At 37.4% G+C, this 15,026-nt stretch overlaps 1 protein-coding gene across 23 annotated transcripts in view; it reads left to right on the top strand.

Moving 5' to 3' along the window:
* The window catches only part of CCDC18 (coiled-coil domain containing 18), a 216,461-nt gene that overhangs the window by 46,531 nt on the left and 154,904 nt on the right, over nucleotides 1–15,026 (top strand). For 18 of the 23 annotated variants that reach the window (XM_055585113.1, XM_055585108.1, XM_055585107.1 and 15 more), the window contains 3 exons: nucleotides 5,059–5,220; nucleotides 9,216–9,322; nucleotides 11,201–11,329. In XM_055585113.1, the coding sequence (XP_055441088.1) occupies nucleotides 5,059–5,220; nucleotides 9,216–9,322; nucleotides 11,201–11,329 (398 nt within the window). Of the gene's footprint in view, nucleotides 1–5,058; nucleotides 5,221–9,215; nucleotides 9,323–10,259; nucleotides 10,314–11,200; nucleotides 11,330–15,026 lie in introns of those variants that run through there. The other 5 variants (XM_055585111.1, XM_055585110.1, XM_055585101.1 and 2 more) reach the window with 3 other exon arrangements.

The following is a 15,026-nucleotide window of genomic DNA, read 5'->3' as shown; positions in this document are numbered from 1 at the left end:
TTTAGTCCTCAGCGGGAGAAGGGCTAAGTAAGGTACAGAGGTTTGGAATAGTGGGGTGTAAAGTCACAGTAGCCTGGTTGACTAGCCTGAGATCCTGTACAGGCCTATAGTCCTGTCCTCCTTTCTTTTTAACTGACAGGATCGGTGTATTCCAAGCCGACTGGCACTCTCTAGAATGCCCACTTGTTTCAATCTATTAATGTGGGACAGTATGCCGGCCCAGGCCTCTATCAATAGCGGGTAGTGGAGCTTTCTAACCGGGATGGTGCCTGGTTTGAGTTCTTTTATCACTGGGGCTTGATGTTTAGCCAGGCAGGGTGGGGGCGGGGGGTATCTTCCGCCCAGACATCAGGGAATAATTGAGTTAACTTGCTCTCATGCTCTTCCGGCCCACCCGGGTCTTCCTTCAGAGGCTCATGCAACCTCCACTCACCTTGGGGTGGTATTGAGAGAGAGAGAGCAAATAAGTCATAGTGTCCATCCAGAAGGTGGGCCTCTCCTCAGGGGAGAAAGTCACTTGTGCTCCTAGTTTGGAGAGCAAGTCTCTTCCCAACAGGGGTACTGGGCACTCAGGAATGTAGAGGAATTCATGAATCACTTGGTGCCCCCCCCATCTGACATTTTCTGGGCTGGCAAAACGATTTAATCATCTCTTCTCCTGATACCCCGGTTACAGCGGTAGTCTTTTTGGACAGTGGTGCCACAGGTTTTACTACCGACAGTTCTGTTCCTGTATCCACCATGAAGTCAATGTTTTGGTCCCCCACTTTTAAGGTTACCATGACTCTTGGGGACCTGATACCTCTGAGCCCCGGCAGCCCTATTTAATTTTCAAGTCAGCAAGCCCCACAACTGCGGGAGCTTCCTCTTCCTTCCTTGCCTTAGGGCATTCATTCTTCCAGTGGCCAAAAGCTTGGCATCAGGCATAGTGGTTTGGCTGTAATGGGGCCCAGGGCTTCATTGGGACCGGTTGAAGGACTGTCCTGTCCCTGGGGCAGAGGAGGTTTTTTTTCTGGAGGGCCCGAGATGAACTTTCCCAGAGCAGCAGCTAGCATTGCAAATCTCTTGTCTGTTCTCTTTTGTTCCCTCTGGCTCTCTGGCAGAGTGCAGTCTCTACTTAATTCCAATCTTGTCACTACTCACTGGGAGAGGCAGGTATAGCTTGGGCAGTTTGGCTGGAGCCTGATCCTGGAAGTGTTGGCCAGAGGCTTCTGTCATCGGGATTGGAGCCTGCCAAGGTGGCGGCTCTATGACCTCGGGGAGAGCTGGCAGAGGAGCAGCGACTGCTGCAGGACTTCACCTGGCCCTGGATTGGGCATTAAGGCGGCCTCCGGTCCTGGTGGAGCACTGGGAGGCAGGAGCGTCATTATCCAGTATGGGGGAGGGGTCAGGTTATCCCCGTCCAAATCCTATGGAATTTCCTTTTTTATCATCCGTCACTTTTTGTGCCATTAATGTTTTTCCCTTTCCCTTCTGGATACAGAACCTTGTCCAAGTAGGAGGGTCTTGAGCTAACCCTAGCCATGAGGCAATATATGGATATTGATCCAGGTGTCCTGGCTCTCCTGTGACTACTGTATAGACTGCTTCCACTATTATTAAGTTCATGGTGTTCTCTGGTGGCCATCCTACTCCCATAGGGGGCCATTCAACCTCACAGAGTACGTGGAGGCGGTTAGGCTTCATCCTCACCCCATAGTCTCCTCCTAATCCCTTCTTAAAATTTTTAATCATGCACTCCAATACAGTTGCCTTAGATTCACTTCCTCCCATCTTGCTTACCTTCTCGGACCTTCTTCTACTTTTCCTTTTCGTTCTGTCTACAAAGTTCTCAGTACTGTATGTACTTCTGATATTTCCACTCAATGACACTTAAATTGCCATTCTGCCTCCTTCCTAATTGGGGTGAGAAGAGCCTTACCTGCCAGATCCCAGAGGGAGAAGGGGGATCGGCATGCCTTCACCTGCCGGTCAGCACAACCGAACCAGAATACCACGTGGTCCAAGACTGTTTCTCCCTTAAAGTCTGTTCTGCCTTGGTGGTCTTGATCAGGTGTGGATGAAAACACAGATGGGTTAAACATGCCATGTCCCAGGCCATCTCCGGGAAGGCCAATTCATACTCACTTATGTATCCCCTTCCTTCTAGCCTAACAATTCTGAGGGGGTCAAGAATTTAACAGCAGATGGGACACCTCCCAGGGGAGGGCAGACTACGAGCATACAAGGACCGGTTTCCTATCCTAAAAATCCCCTGGCGATTGCTGGTAATAATTTTCCCTGAGATGGCGTGGACACACCTCCTAAATGACCTTCACAAATTTCCTTCCTAAACCGTAGCACACTCGTCAACCTGAGTACTGAGCAATTGCTGCTGCCTGCCTATTCCAGGCCCCTGTGGGTCCGTGCCCCTTCTAGTCCCTCCCAGGGGGGTGATCAGGCCCCCTCTTCCACTCTGCCAAGTGGGTTCCTCCTCATCTGAGCACTCAGTTCTCTTGCTGCCGTTCACTACCTGCCAAAGAGAAGAAACCGGGCGTTGAAAGGCTGAATTCTTCCAGAGGGGCAAGGCGACTTCCCCCCTCTAGGAGATTCAAGCCACTAAGCCTCGGGGTGGCCTCAAATGAGACCTGTCTCCTCAAAGTGAGGAGGTTCCCGGTCCATGCACCAAATGTAGCCACGCGTTCCGGGAAACAAACTCACTCAGAAGGACAATGCAGATAGTGGAGTGCAGTTTATTACACCTGCGGGCCCAAGGCAGAGTCTCCTCTTAGCCAAGGACCCCGACCAGCATTTGTGAAAATCTTTTATACCCCATGTGTATTATGTGTCTGAACCCACCACTCCGAATTCCTTGAGACTACATAAACCAAGGAAAATACAATCCCAATAACCCCATCATTTCACGTGCTATGTGCTCATGTGCTCAGTCAAGCAATTAGCCAATAATCAGTAAACCCGAGGTTACACTCCGATAGATACAGAAAATTTTATGGCCTGTCTGGAGGAAGGGGTGATTAATGTATGTTTCTCTGAGGCGATGAGTAACCTAGATACGATCTTCAAGGTTCCCCTGTCTGGAGGGGGTCTTATCATTCTGTTGTTGTTTTCATAGGCACTAAACACAGAGTTCAGAGTCCATTGGAAAGGTGGCTGAGCATGATCAGCATGAACAGGCCTAAGATGGAGTCCAGGCCCTTTGAATTCCTTCTTCATATATACATATGGTTACATACATACATCATAAACTTTTTTGATAGAAATTTGCTCTTCCCACTTAAGAAAGCTAGCAATTGAGAGATTTTCTTTTAGTAAGGAAGCTGCTTGATGAAGCCATCTGAGCCTGCATTTTAGAAAATGAATTCAAATTCCTTGTCTACAAAGAGTACGTAATTTTGAGAAATTTGATGTGTATCCTAATTCAAATTGCTGACTTTTTATTGTATATATGCCTTCATTGACATCATTGTGTTTTACCCTAAGCAAACTCAAATGTTACATGACAAATTGAAAGGGGAAAACTATTGATAATGCCTATTAAAGACAAATGAAAGTTCTTTAATATATAAAGAGCTAGAAATAAGGAAAAATCATCAAACCAGTGGAAATATGTGCAAAAGGCATGAATGGGAAAGGAAATTAAAACAAATAAAAAGAGTTCAATCTCGGTCATAAAAAGAGAAATTCACTACCAGATTATTAAACATCCTGAGTTTGGCACTGTATTTTGTGGGTGATATTAGGGGGAAATAGGCATTCTCATGCATTGCTGGTAGAAATGCAAAGTGATATAATCTCAGTGGAGAGACATTTGGTAATATTTACCAAAACCACAAATTTGTTTACCTTTAACTTGGAAATCCTATTTCTGGAGAGCTACCTGCATAAGTATAAAATGAGGCCTTGTTTGTCATAACAAAAGACTAGTAATAGCTCAGTTGTCCAGTAATAGGATATTGGTTGAATAGATATGCAATGAATACTGCAGCTAAGCGGGTAAAAAGAAAAAAGGAGTTTCTCACTGAATTGATTGTGGAGAGATTGCCAGGATGTATTGTTGAAGTGAAAAACCATATTTACTATTCTGGTTTTGCATAAGAGCTGTTGTCGGGGGTGGGTAATTTGTATTGTTTGTGTATGTATATGGAAGCACTAGAAGACTAGATTTAAGATCCTAACTTAATTAATGACTCTCCTATAGAAGGAGTTTCCTGTTTTTCTGCTGTCTAATTTGTGTTATACAAAAATTTATAAGTAAGAAACTTGTAAAAATGGTTACCTATTTACTAAACATGGGAATGATACTTCTGTATGTACTCTTTTATATATAGTTCTGACTTTTGAATTATATAAATACATTACTTATTCAAAAAATAAAATCATGTTTTGGAAACCTCAACGAATGAAAATTAAAATACTTTATTATAAAATATATATTCAAAAAAGTATAATAGAAATATATGTACAGTTAACAGTGGCTCAGTAGTAAAAAATCCGCCTGCAATGCAGAAGCCGCAGGAGACATGAGTTCCATCCCTGGGTTGGGAGGATCCCTTGGAGCAGGGCATGGCAACCCACTCCAGTATTGTTGCCTGTAGAATCCCATGTACAGAAGAGCCTGGTGGGTTACAGTTCATAGGGTCGCAAAGAGTAGGACACAACTGAAGCAACTGAGCACGCAAAGAATAATTTATCCATTTTGTTGTTTGTGGGCATTTCAGTTCTTACCATTTTTATATAATCTTCAGGTACAAAAGTACATAAGTTTCTATCAGATTTATACCCAGGAGTAATACTGTTGAGTCTTAACATGTTCAACTTTACTGGATAATACCAAGAACTTTTCCAAAGTGTACCACTGTTTTACAAGCCAAATGTATTTACTTACTTGTTCACCATCTGCTGAGGAGAGCGCTGATTGTCTCACATATCTTCCCCAACACTAAGTACCTTAACCTATTTTTCTGAGCTACTTAGTCATTTTATTGATAATTGTTCATTGTATTATATATAATACTTAGTGACGTAATTCAAAATAGATTGTTCTTTTTCATTTTTCAGATGTCTTTTTCATCATCTACCCCTGTGGATCAGGAAATCAAAAGTCTTCGAGAGAAACTTAATAAACTTAGGCAACAGAATGCTTGTTTAGTTTCACAGAATCATTCTTTAATGACTAAAATAGAATCTGTTCACTTTGAATTGACACAGTCAAGAGCAAAAGTATGTTTCTTGAAATGGTGACTATGCCAACAGAAAAGAATCTCTTAAGATTTGTAATTGGAAAAATATTCCTTGTATTACCTTAATGTGTTATATATAATGATTTTTATTGTGATAATATATCAACCTATTAAAGAATCAATTTTATATGAATTTGATACTTGAAAATTATTTAGAGGAACTTGTATAATATATGCATTTAGATAAGTCAGAACTTCTTAAAATTCTTAAGATCACCAATTTGTGTGGTTTTGCTTCTTGTACAAAGAAAATATATAGCTTACTTATCTTCCTCTTTACAATAATACATCCTCATTGTTGAAAACTTCAAAAATAGAAAAAAGGGAGAAAGATAACCCAGTTTCCACCATCTAGAAACTACTTTATTGGTTTATCATATAATTGAATATTACACATTTGAATAGTTTTATTTTTTCCTGTGTTTTATACTTCTTATATAGTCTAAGCATTTTTTGGTACATTTACCTAGCTCTTCCAACAACCATTTTTTATGGTAGCATTAATGTTTTCTTATGTGAGTATACCATAACTTAATAACTCTCCTGTTTAAGTGGTTTCCTTTATTTTTCTATATGATTGATATTGTACAAAAAAATTAGAAGAAATGAAAGAGTCCAGTAATAGGGGCATGGTAAATATATATATATATATATATATATATATGCATACATATAATTAATTGCTACCAAGCTTACTTTTGTTACTTAAGGTGAAAGCATATATCAATGTATCAGTACTACAATATATTAATATATCAGTACTAAAACATATATCAATATATGAGTACTAAAATGCAAAGTTATTTGACTTTTATGGGACTTTGTAAAGTTTAGATGATATTTGTAGAGGCACTTAGAGTAGTATCTATACAGTCAGCACTCAGAAACTTACCTGAAATATTTTGTGGCAGAAACAAACACACAGTAACTAATCTGTTTTGTTTTTTATAAAATGAGCATATTTGTCTAAATGTTTGTGTTTTAGTACGTGTATATATATATATACATATGATGTATATAAGGAAAGAAAGGCTATGCTATAACTCTGGTAACTATTAGAGCGTCATAGTGAGACTTTGTTTTTTAGACATAATTGTTTTAAGTAGTACAGTTATGGGAGGTCTTTTATTTTTCTTTTGTTCTTTTCAAACAAAATAAAGTACACTGTTGTGCTTAAGGAGAAAAATGCTGCAGTGAACATAAAACTTTTTTGGTGTTTGGGATTTATTTCTGGGGTAGATTTCCAGAATGGTCAAATCACACAGAAAGTGTTTTTTCAGGCATTTACTGCACTCTGTCTACATTCAATGGTCTACTGATTAAAAAAACAAAACAAAACAAAACTATACTTTTAAATTTCTTTAAGGCAAAAATATCTTCTTTTTCTTGATGTCTCATGAGATTTACCTTTTCAGTGCATTTGCCATTTCTTTTGATATGTCTGTTTATTATATTTTAACTTTTTAGTCCCCTATAGATTCTTTTTAAGTCATAGAGGCTTAATTATTTGAAGTCTTAGAGATAGTAAGAGTTTTACTATTAACTACTGAACTATTAACATTTTAAGTGTTCCTTTCTTTGAGCATATAAATACACCAATGGTTATTCTAGGCAGTAAGATATTTGTATTTCATATACTTCTCAGTTTTTCTTTTTTTTAAGAACTGGGGTATTTTGGCTTATTGAGTTTTAATTTATTTCATTTTGGCTATGCTGGATCTTCACTGGGGTGTCCTTCTCTTGTTGAAGAGCATGGGCTCAGTAGTTCTGGCGCTTGGGCTCTCCAGGTGTGGCATGTGGGCTTAGTTGCCTCACAGTGTGTGGAATCTTAGTTCCCCGATCAGAATTCGAACCTGTGTACCCTGCATTGGAAGGTAGATTCGTAACTACTGGACCACCAGGAAAGTCCCCTATCTCAGCATTTTCTAAATTGTTTAATAAAATATTTTTTAGGGAGGTTGCCTTTTCCAGGGCAGGTCTCAGCTTTGATGTTGCGTATGTGCCGCTTTTGGAAATCTTTTGCTCCCCTTTGTACTGGACAACATATTCATAATTGACCTTTTAGCAAAGTCTGTATAGTAGTTACAGTTATGGATCTTAATGTCTTGTCCTTTCTGGGCTTATTACCCTTCAGGCCTGCTGCCCAGCTGTCTTCCTGGGACTTCTCTTCGATGTTCTTCCAGGTTGTGTCTACGGTTTCCTGGATCTCATGTTGACTTTCTTGATTTACTCTTTCTTTAGTTGAAGCATATTTTCCAGTAGCTTCCTTGCCTGTTTGAAATGTCTTAATTTCTCCCCAACACTTGATTGAATTCTAGAATGAAAATTATTTTCCCCCAGAGTTTTTAGGACACTGCTTTTTTGTCTTCTATCCTCTAGTGTGTGTCTGGAATGTTTAATTCCATTGTGAATTACATTTCCTAGCGTGTAAGATATCTTTCATTTGTTTTTCCATTTATGATAGTTTTTAGTATTTTCCTTTTTTCTATGGTGTTTTAAAATTTCATAGTGATTTATCTTTAAGTAGACCTTTGTTATTTATTGTACTGGTTACATAAAGATCTTCTGGTTGAAATCTTGTGTCCTTTGGTCCCTGAAATTTTTCTTATGTAATCTTGATTATTTTCTTCCCTTTGTTTTCTTTCTTCTGACTTTTTTAACCTGATTGGTCTTTTAAATCTTTTAAGTTTTTGCCTGGTATTTTCTCTCTTTGTCTTCTTGTGATACCTTTTCAGAGATTTCCTCAATGTTGTCATCCTATTGAATCTTTTATTTTGGCTGTCATAATTTTTCATTTTCTAGAACTTTTCATGTTCTCTAATTGTTTTGTATTTGCAATATCCTCTCATTGCTCTTTCAGTGATTTGTGTGTGTGTGTATGTATGTATGTATTTGCCTTGCTTCTGCCAGTTGCTTTTAACTTTTGTTTTGACCTCTCAGATGTTGGTGTTCTGGCTATTTGTATTTAAGAGAAGGCACTTAAATGCTGTTTGGAAACTCTCTGCAAAGGTGGGATTTGTTGTCCACTGAGCTTCATTTGTTGGTAATGGTTGAGGAGGTGGCTCTTTTGTAGGGAGCAATCTCCCTTCTCCCATTCAGTATCCATATGTGAGGTCTTTTACTTTGAAGTTCTTGAATTTCTGCAGCAAAGAATCCTTTGATTTCTTACCTGTGAGATAGCCCCACATGAGGTGGGATAGGAGGCTAGAAGCTGACTGTTCTGTATTAATCTCTTTGTTTTTTTAACTCTACCTCATCTCTGCTCATCATTCCACAAAATGTTTCAAGAGTCCCAAATGTTTCCTGTTCAGTTTCTCCAGATTAGTAAACTGTCTCTCTCTTCTTAAGTGGAAGGCTCTTGGTGACTCTTGACTCCTGGTGTTCTGAGCATAGGAAAAGGAGAGACTTATCAAAGAGATCTTGAACTATGTTCCAAGTTTTCTCTTCTAGACCTCATCCCTGTCCTGCACTATATACCTCATGCTTCCTTTTTCTGGGAATATTTAGTGTTCTTTTCCAGACACCATTTAGGTTGTTGATTTCCATCATCTTACACTCTTCATAGTCCAAGTCGTATTTTCTAGGTTTTCTCTCGTAATCATGTTTTCTAAATTTAGGCTTTAAAAAGAGTCAATAATATTTTTATGTAATTTTAAATGATCTTTGAAATTTAAATTTCTGATTTATGTGAAATTAATCTTTTTAGTTAGTGTCGGCAGAGATTCTCTTTTATTTTCCCTAAATAGTTAACCAGTTATCTTGTGATACTAAGTTGAGGATAATGGGAGGAGCTTACATGAGACTGGCTTGTGATGATGACATGCCCATGTAAGTTGATAGACAAAATGAGCTTCATAATTGAAGAGTGATTGGGGAGTTCTATTGAATTTCCATTAGATGGTAAGAGAAACTAAGGAGCAAATAGATTAATTTATTTTGCAAAGAAAGTACTCTGAAAGTTGTTTTTTGTTTTAGGTTTCTATGCTTGAATCTGCTCAAAAACAGGCAGCCAATGTACCAATCTTAGAAGAACAGATTATAAATTTGGAAGCAGAAGTTTCAGCCCAAGATAAAGTTTTGAGGTAAGATTTACAGCTTTTTTTTTTTTTAAGCACATTTCATTGATTAGAATGTAACATCAGGTGAGTGTATGAATCTCATCCATATTTTCACCTGGGAAATTGCTAACAATGTCTGTTTTTATCATATGAAATCTCATGTTGTTTAGTCGCTAAGTCCTGTCTGACTATTCGCGACGCCATGAACTATAACCCACCAGGCTCCTCTGTCCATGGGATTTTCCAGGCAAGGGTGCTGGAGTGTGCTGCCATTTCCCAGGCAAGGGTACTGGAGTGTGTTGCCGTTTCCTTCCCCAGGGGATCTTCCCCACACAGGGATCAAACCTGTGTCACTTGCATTGTGGGTGGATTCTTGACCACTGAGCCACCTGAGAAGCCCATTTACAGCTTTAAAATACTTATTTTTGATATATCTTGTTAAATTTTGACCCCTACCCAGGCTTCCCTGGTGGCTTAGATGGTAAAGAGTCTGCCGGCAATGCAGGAGACCCAGGTTCAATCCCTGGATCGGGAAGATCCCTGGAGAAGGAAATGGCAACCCACTTCAGTATTCATGCCTGGAAAATCCCATGGACGGAGGAGCCTGGCAGGCTACACCCCATGGGTTTGCAAAGAGTCAGACATGACTGAAGTGACTTGGCATGCACACACAGATATACTGTCTCAGAACTTGATGAATCTGTTTTCAGTTTATCATAATTCTTGGCTGCAGGATACATGCAGTTGTATGACAGCTAAAAAAGACTAAATCTAAGCTATTTATTTATATGTTTTCATTAATATGAACTAGTTTACTTATTGTCCTATGTAGTTATGCTCGCTACTTTGATGGGAATTCAAAGAAATACAAGGAATCAGGCACTTTGTAATTTGTCTTCCTTTTCTGTTTTGAATACATGAGAAATACATGCATATTAAATAGCATATTGTTCCATTTTAGTGATTCTCAAAGATTAATTCTGGGACCAGCAGTATGAGCATCATCTGGAAACATGTAAGAAATGCAAATCTCAGTTCTGGTCTCAGACTTTCTGAATCACAGACTCTGGGAGTTGGGACCCAGCAGTCTATGTTTTGACAAGTCCTACAGATGATTCTGATGTACACTAAAATCATCTCTCATGACCATCAGAATTTTGTAATTTTTTTAGTAATACATATATTATGTTTATTCCTAAGTATTTTATATTTTTGTTGTGAATTTGTTCTTGTTCTTTTTTTTTTTTTTCAGCCATGTGGCATGTGAGATCTTAGTTCCCTGACCTGGAATTGAACTCAGGCCCTTGGGAATGAGAGTGCAGAGTCCTAACCACTGAACTGCCTGGCAATTCCCAATTTGTTCTTATTCTGTTCATTGATAGAATATAGGAAGGCTACTGCTTTTTGTATAATATAATTATTTTGTAATTGGACTATTTCTCATACCTTTAATAAATTCTGATTTTTATTTTGATTCTCCAGGGATTTTCCAGGTAGCTAATGATATTATCAGCAAAAAAAGAATTTTGTATTTCTTTTCTGAAACTTATACTTGTTACTTTTTCATTTTTGCTTTTTGCAACTGTCAGAAAAATCACTGGATATGGTGGTGATAATAGTCATCCTTATCTAGTTTCTGAAATATACCTAATGTTTCTAGTATCATTAAATAGGGTATCAGCTTTTGTTTCAGACACATTTATCATTTGATGGCAGCATCCTTTTATTCCTTGTTAAAACTCATAGTATACTAGTGATGTATAAGCCTTTTCTCTGCCTCATGTTAAATATTTGTTTCTCTTAACTCAGTGATTTAAAATAATAGAATCCCTGACGTTGAACTGTTCTTGCATACTTGAAATAATCTCTTCAACAGCCTTTAAAAGTATCTTTATTTTATAGAGAGGCAGAAGATAAATTAGAGCAGAGTCAGAAAATGGTAATTGAAAAAGAACAGAGTTTGCAGAAGTCCCAAGAGGAATGTATAAGGTTGAAGGTGGACTTACTTGAACAAAGTAAACAAGGAAAGAGGTATGTGTTTTTAAAGGAAATAATTGTATTTCTAGGGGAAAAACAAAGAATATATAGTACCTATTTAAAATTCTGCATAGTTTTTGAAGTAGAAAAAATTTCAGAAATTTGTCAGTGGAAAATTTAATGTTTTTCGTCCTTTAATTTTTAAAAATTTTTGATTAAAATTTTCATGAGTAGACTTTATATGTTATTGGCATTTTGAATTGGGATTAATTCCTTAAAGCCTGATAATGATTATCGATGAAATGACATTTACATATTTCTTAAATAAAATATATAAGAAAGTGTGGTTTGGTCTTCCTTTAGGAATAGATAAGTAATGCGAAAATATCTATTTTGTATAAGCCATGTCTTTTCTTTAAAGCCATATCTTAAGATAAAGTTTTCTAGATAACTGACCACGTAATTATTAACTTTGAATGTTCATTAACTTTTAAACTAATAAAGATAAAAGCTTTTTAGTTTAATGAGATTTTACCATATAATAATGTCATTGTAACAGTTTTTACACAGGGTAAAATCATAATCTGCATTTTTATCATCTTTGGCAACAAAAATATGTTTTAAAACTTCATCCTATGATATAAGTAATGTTATGAAGAAAGTGTTTTTGAAAAGTTGTCATAAATAGATAAATATTTGTTTGCATGTGCATTTAAACTTCTAAAAACTGCTCAAATCCTGTCTATGTCATTTTTTCATTAAAATGAGTTTGGAAGAATATTATCTCAGCAGTGTTTGGTTAGTATAGTTCAAGTTACAGTATATATTTGGTAGGCATTATTACTTAGTGGAAATGTTTAGTTTTGGAGTCAAACCAGCTAGGTTTTAACGTCTCAGTGACTTTGTTACCTTGAAGAAACTATTTAACCTTCTTGCACCTCATTTTGTTCATATTAAGTCAAGATGATATTGTCTTGATGTGAGGGATAAATGAAAAAAGAAATGTAAGGTGCTTTATAAATAATAAGCACTAACCAGTGTAGCTATTGTAAATATAAACTGTGTGGTCGAATATTCTGAAAATCAGACTTTACTTACTCAGATGAACAAATGAAATACAAAAGAACGTCTTTTCTTCATGTATTATCTTGTTATTTTAAACGATTTTTTAAATATTTTAAACATTGCGAAGGCAATGGCACCCCACTCCAGTGCTCTTGCCTGGAAAATCCCATGGATGGAGGAGCCTGGAAGGCTGCAATCCATGGGGTTGCTGAGGGTCGGATACGACTGAGTGTCTTCACTTTCACTTTTCATTTGCATGCATTGGAGAAGGAAATGGCAACCCACTCCAGTGTTCTTGCCTGGAGAATCCCAGGGATGGGGGAGCCTGGTGGGCTGCTGTCTGTGGGGTCACACAGAGTCAGACACGACTGAAGTGACTTAGCAGCAGCAGCAGCCTTACAGCTAAGAAAAAGTACAGAAAGAATAACTAGTTCTCTGTAGAACTTAGATAGAGATGATTTTTTATGGAAGGGGATTTTTTTTTGTTTTTGATTGTACTGGTTCTTCGTTGCTCACATGGGCTTTCTCCTTTTGGAGAGAGAGGGGCTGGCTACTCTCTAGTTGTGATGCATAAGCTTCTCATTGCGGTGCCTTCTCTTATTGTGGAGAACAGGCTCTGTGTGCATGGGCTTCAGTAATTGTGGCTCACAGGCCCAGGTACTCCCCGGCACATGAAATCTTCCTGGACCAGGGATCAATCATACCCGTGTCCCCCACTGGTCTATCAGGGAAGTCCAGGGGTAGGGTATTGACTTTGCTGTCATAAGGTGGATAAGTAGGGGTGCATGTGTTCTGGACAACATGTGCAAAGGCAGAGAAATACAAAAGAACATCTTTTCTGAAGAACACTAGGAATTTTGTGTACTTATAAATGGACAGATATAGTACAACTTAAGGAAAAAGACAGGCTTGGTCCAGACTGTAAATGGCTTTTTGTTTTATGCCAAAGGATTTGTATTTTAACCTAGGAAGCATAAATCATCAATTCATATTTTTAGGTAGAGATGTGATACGAAGACTCTTGGAACTTTTTTAAGAACTAGAATGAATATTGACATTCTAAAATTGAAATATCAAAATCTTTACAAAGACTTTTTTGAGGGTAGAGATTAATCATAATGGATTAAAAAGCCAGTGTAAGGCAGAGATTGTTTAGCTTTATACAGTTTATAAGAGATGTACTTAAAACATAAAGACACAGAATAAATAACAAGGTCCTGCTGTACAGGACAGGAAACTATATTGAATATCCTGTGATTAAACCATAATGGAAAAGAATATGAAAAAAGAATATATATGTATAACTGAGTCACTTTGCCGTATAGCAGAAATTAAATGCAACATTTTATATTTTTTAAAAAAAACACATAAGGACACAGAAAAGATGAATGCAAAGGGATGAAAATTAATATTTTAGGCAGAAAACAAAGTACGTAGAGTTATATTAGTATCACAGAGTAGATTTAAGTGCAAAAAGTATTACTAGAGTTAAAAAGAACTCTTGTATTTATATATATGTATATATCGGAGAAGGCACTGGTGACTCATTCCAGTAGTCTTGCCTGGAAAATCCCATGGACGGAGGAGCCTGGTAGGCTGCAGTCCATGGGGTCACAAAGAGTCGGACACGACTGAGCGACTTCACTTCACTCACTTCACACTTTATCACTGGAGAAGGAAATGGCAACCCACTCCAGTATTCTTGCCTGGAGAGTCCCATGAACAGAGGAGCCTGGCTGGCCGTGGTCCATGGGGTCACAGAGAGTTGGACACAACTGAAGTGACTAAGCACGCACGCACATGTGTATATATATATATGTAATGTTTAGGTAACACTTCAGCAGGAAGCTATAAAGATTCTAAACTTATATCTAATAATCTAGTCCCAAAGTACATAAAGAAAATAACAAAATTTCAGGTAGAAATGAACAAATCTGTAATCATACAGGGAATACTTTTACTGATTTACTAGAATTGTTAGATTAAGCAACAAAAAAGTAAGAAGCTGAAGAGTTGAGTGACTATTAATCTAATGGATGTATATATGGAATCCTGTAGCCAACCGTTTGAGAATGCACATTCTTTTAGACACTCCTAGAATATTTATACTTTGTTACCTTATTCTTCCAGAAAACATGAATTTTAACAAAAATAAAAATATTTATGTCATACATATCATCCTCTCAGACCATAGTGTAATTAAACTGTATATGACAGCCCTACACCCCGCCATGGCCCTCCCTCCCTGAAAACCATGTAGTTTGAAAATGTAAAATCAGCCTTCTTGCTACTCGTGGATCATTGAAGAAATTATGATGAAAATTGGAAGACTTAGAACTGATACAAAAAATGTTTCATATTGCAGCTTGTGGGCTGTAGCCAAAGATATTCTTAGAAGAAAATTTTTAGTCTGTTCATGTATTAAAATTAATATATGAATGAACTAAAACATTAAATTTATATAGTCAGGAAAAGGACATAAAAGAAAGAGCATCAAAAGAAAAATAGAAGTATTTAAATAATAAAGGGTGAAACGGATATATAGAAAACAATGAAACAATAGAGAATCCCAGAAACCCAGATCTGTTTTTTTTCCCCCCACAGTGGCCAAGATAATGGGCATTACATAACATTAATCCAGGAGAAAATTAATCCACAAAAACCAATATTGGAATTGAAAAGGGTC

The sequence above is a fragment of the Bubalus kerabau genome, chromosome 6 (assembly GCF_029407905.1).
Source record: "Bubalus kerabau isolate K-KA32 ecotype Philippines breed swamp buffalo chromosome 6, PCC_UOA_SB_1v2, whole genome shotgun sequence".
Lineage (NCBI taxonomy): Eukaryota > Metazoa > Chordata > Mammalia > Artiodactyla > Bovidae > Bubalus > Bubalus kerabau.
Note: the sequence above shows the minus strand (reverse complement) of the source record. Positions and strands in the feature narration are given on the sequence as shown.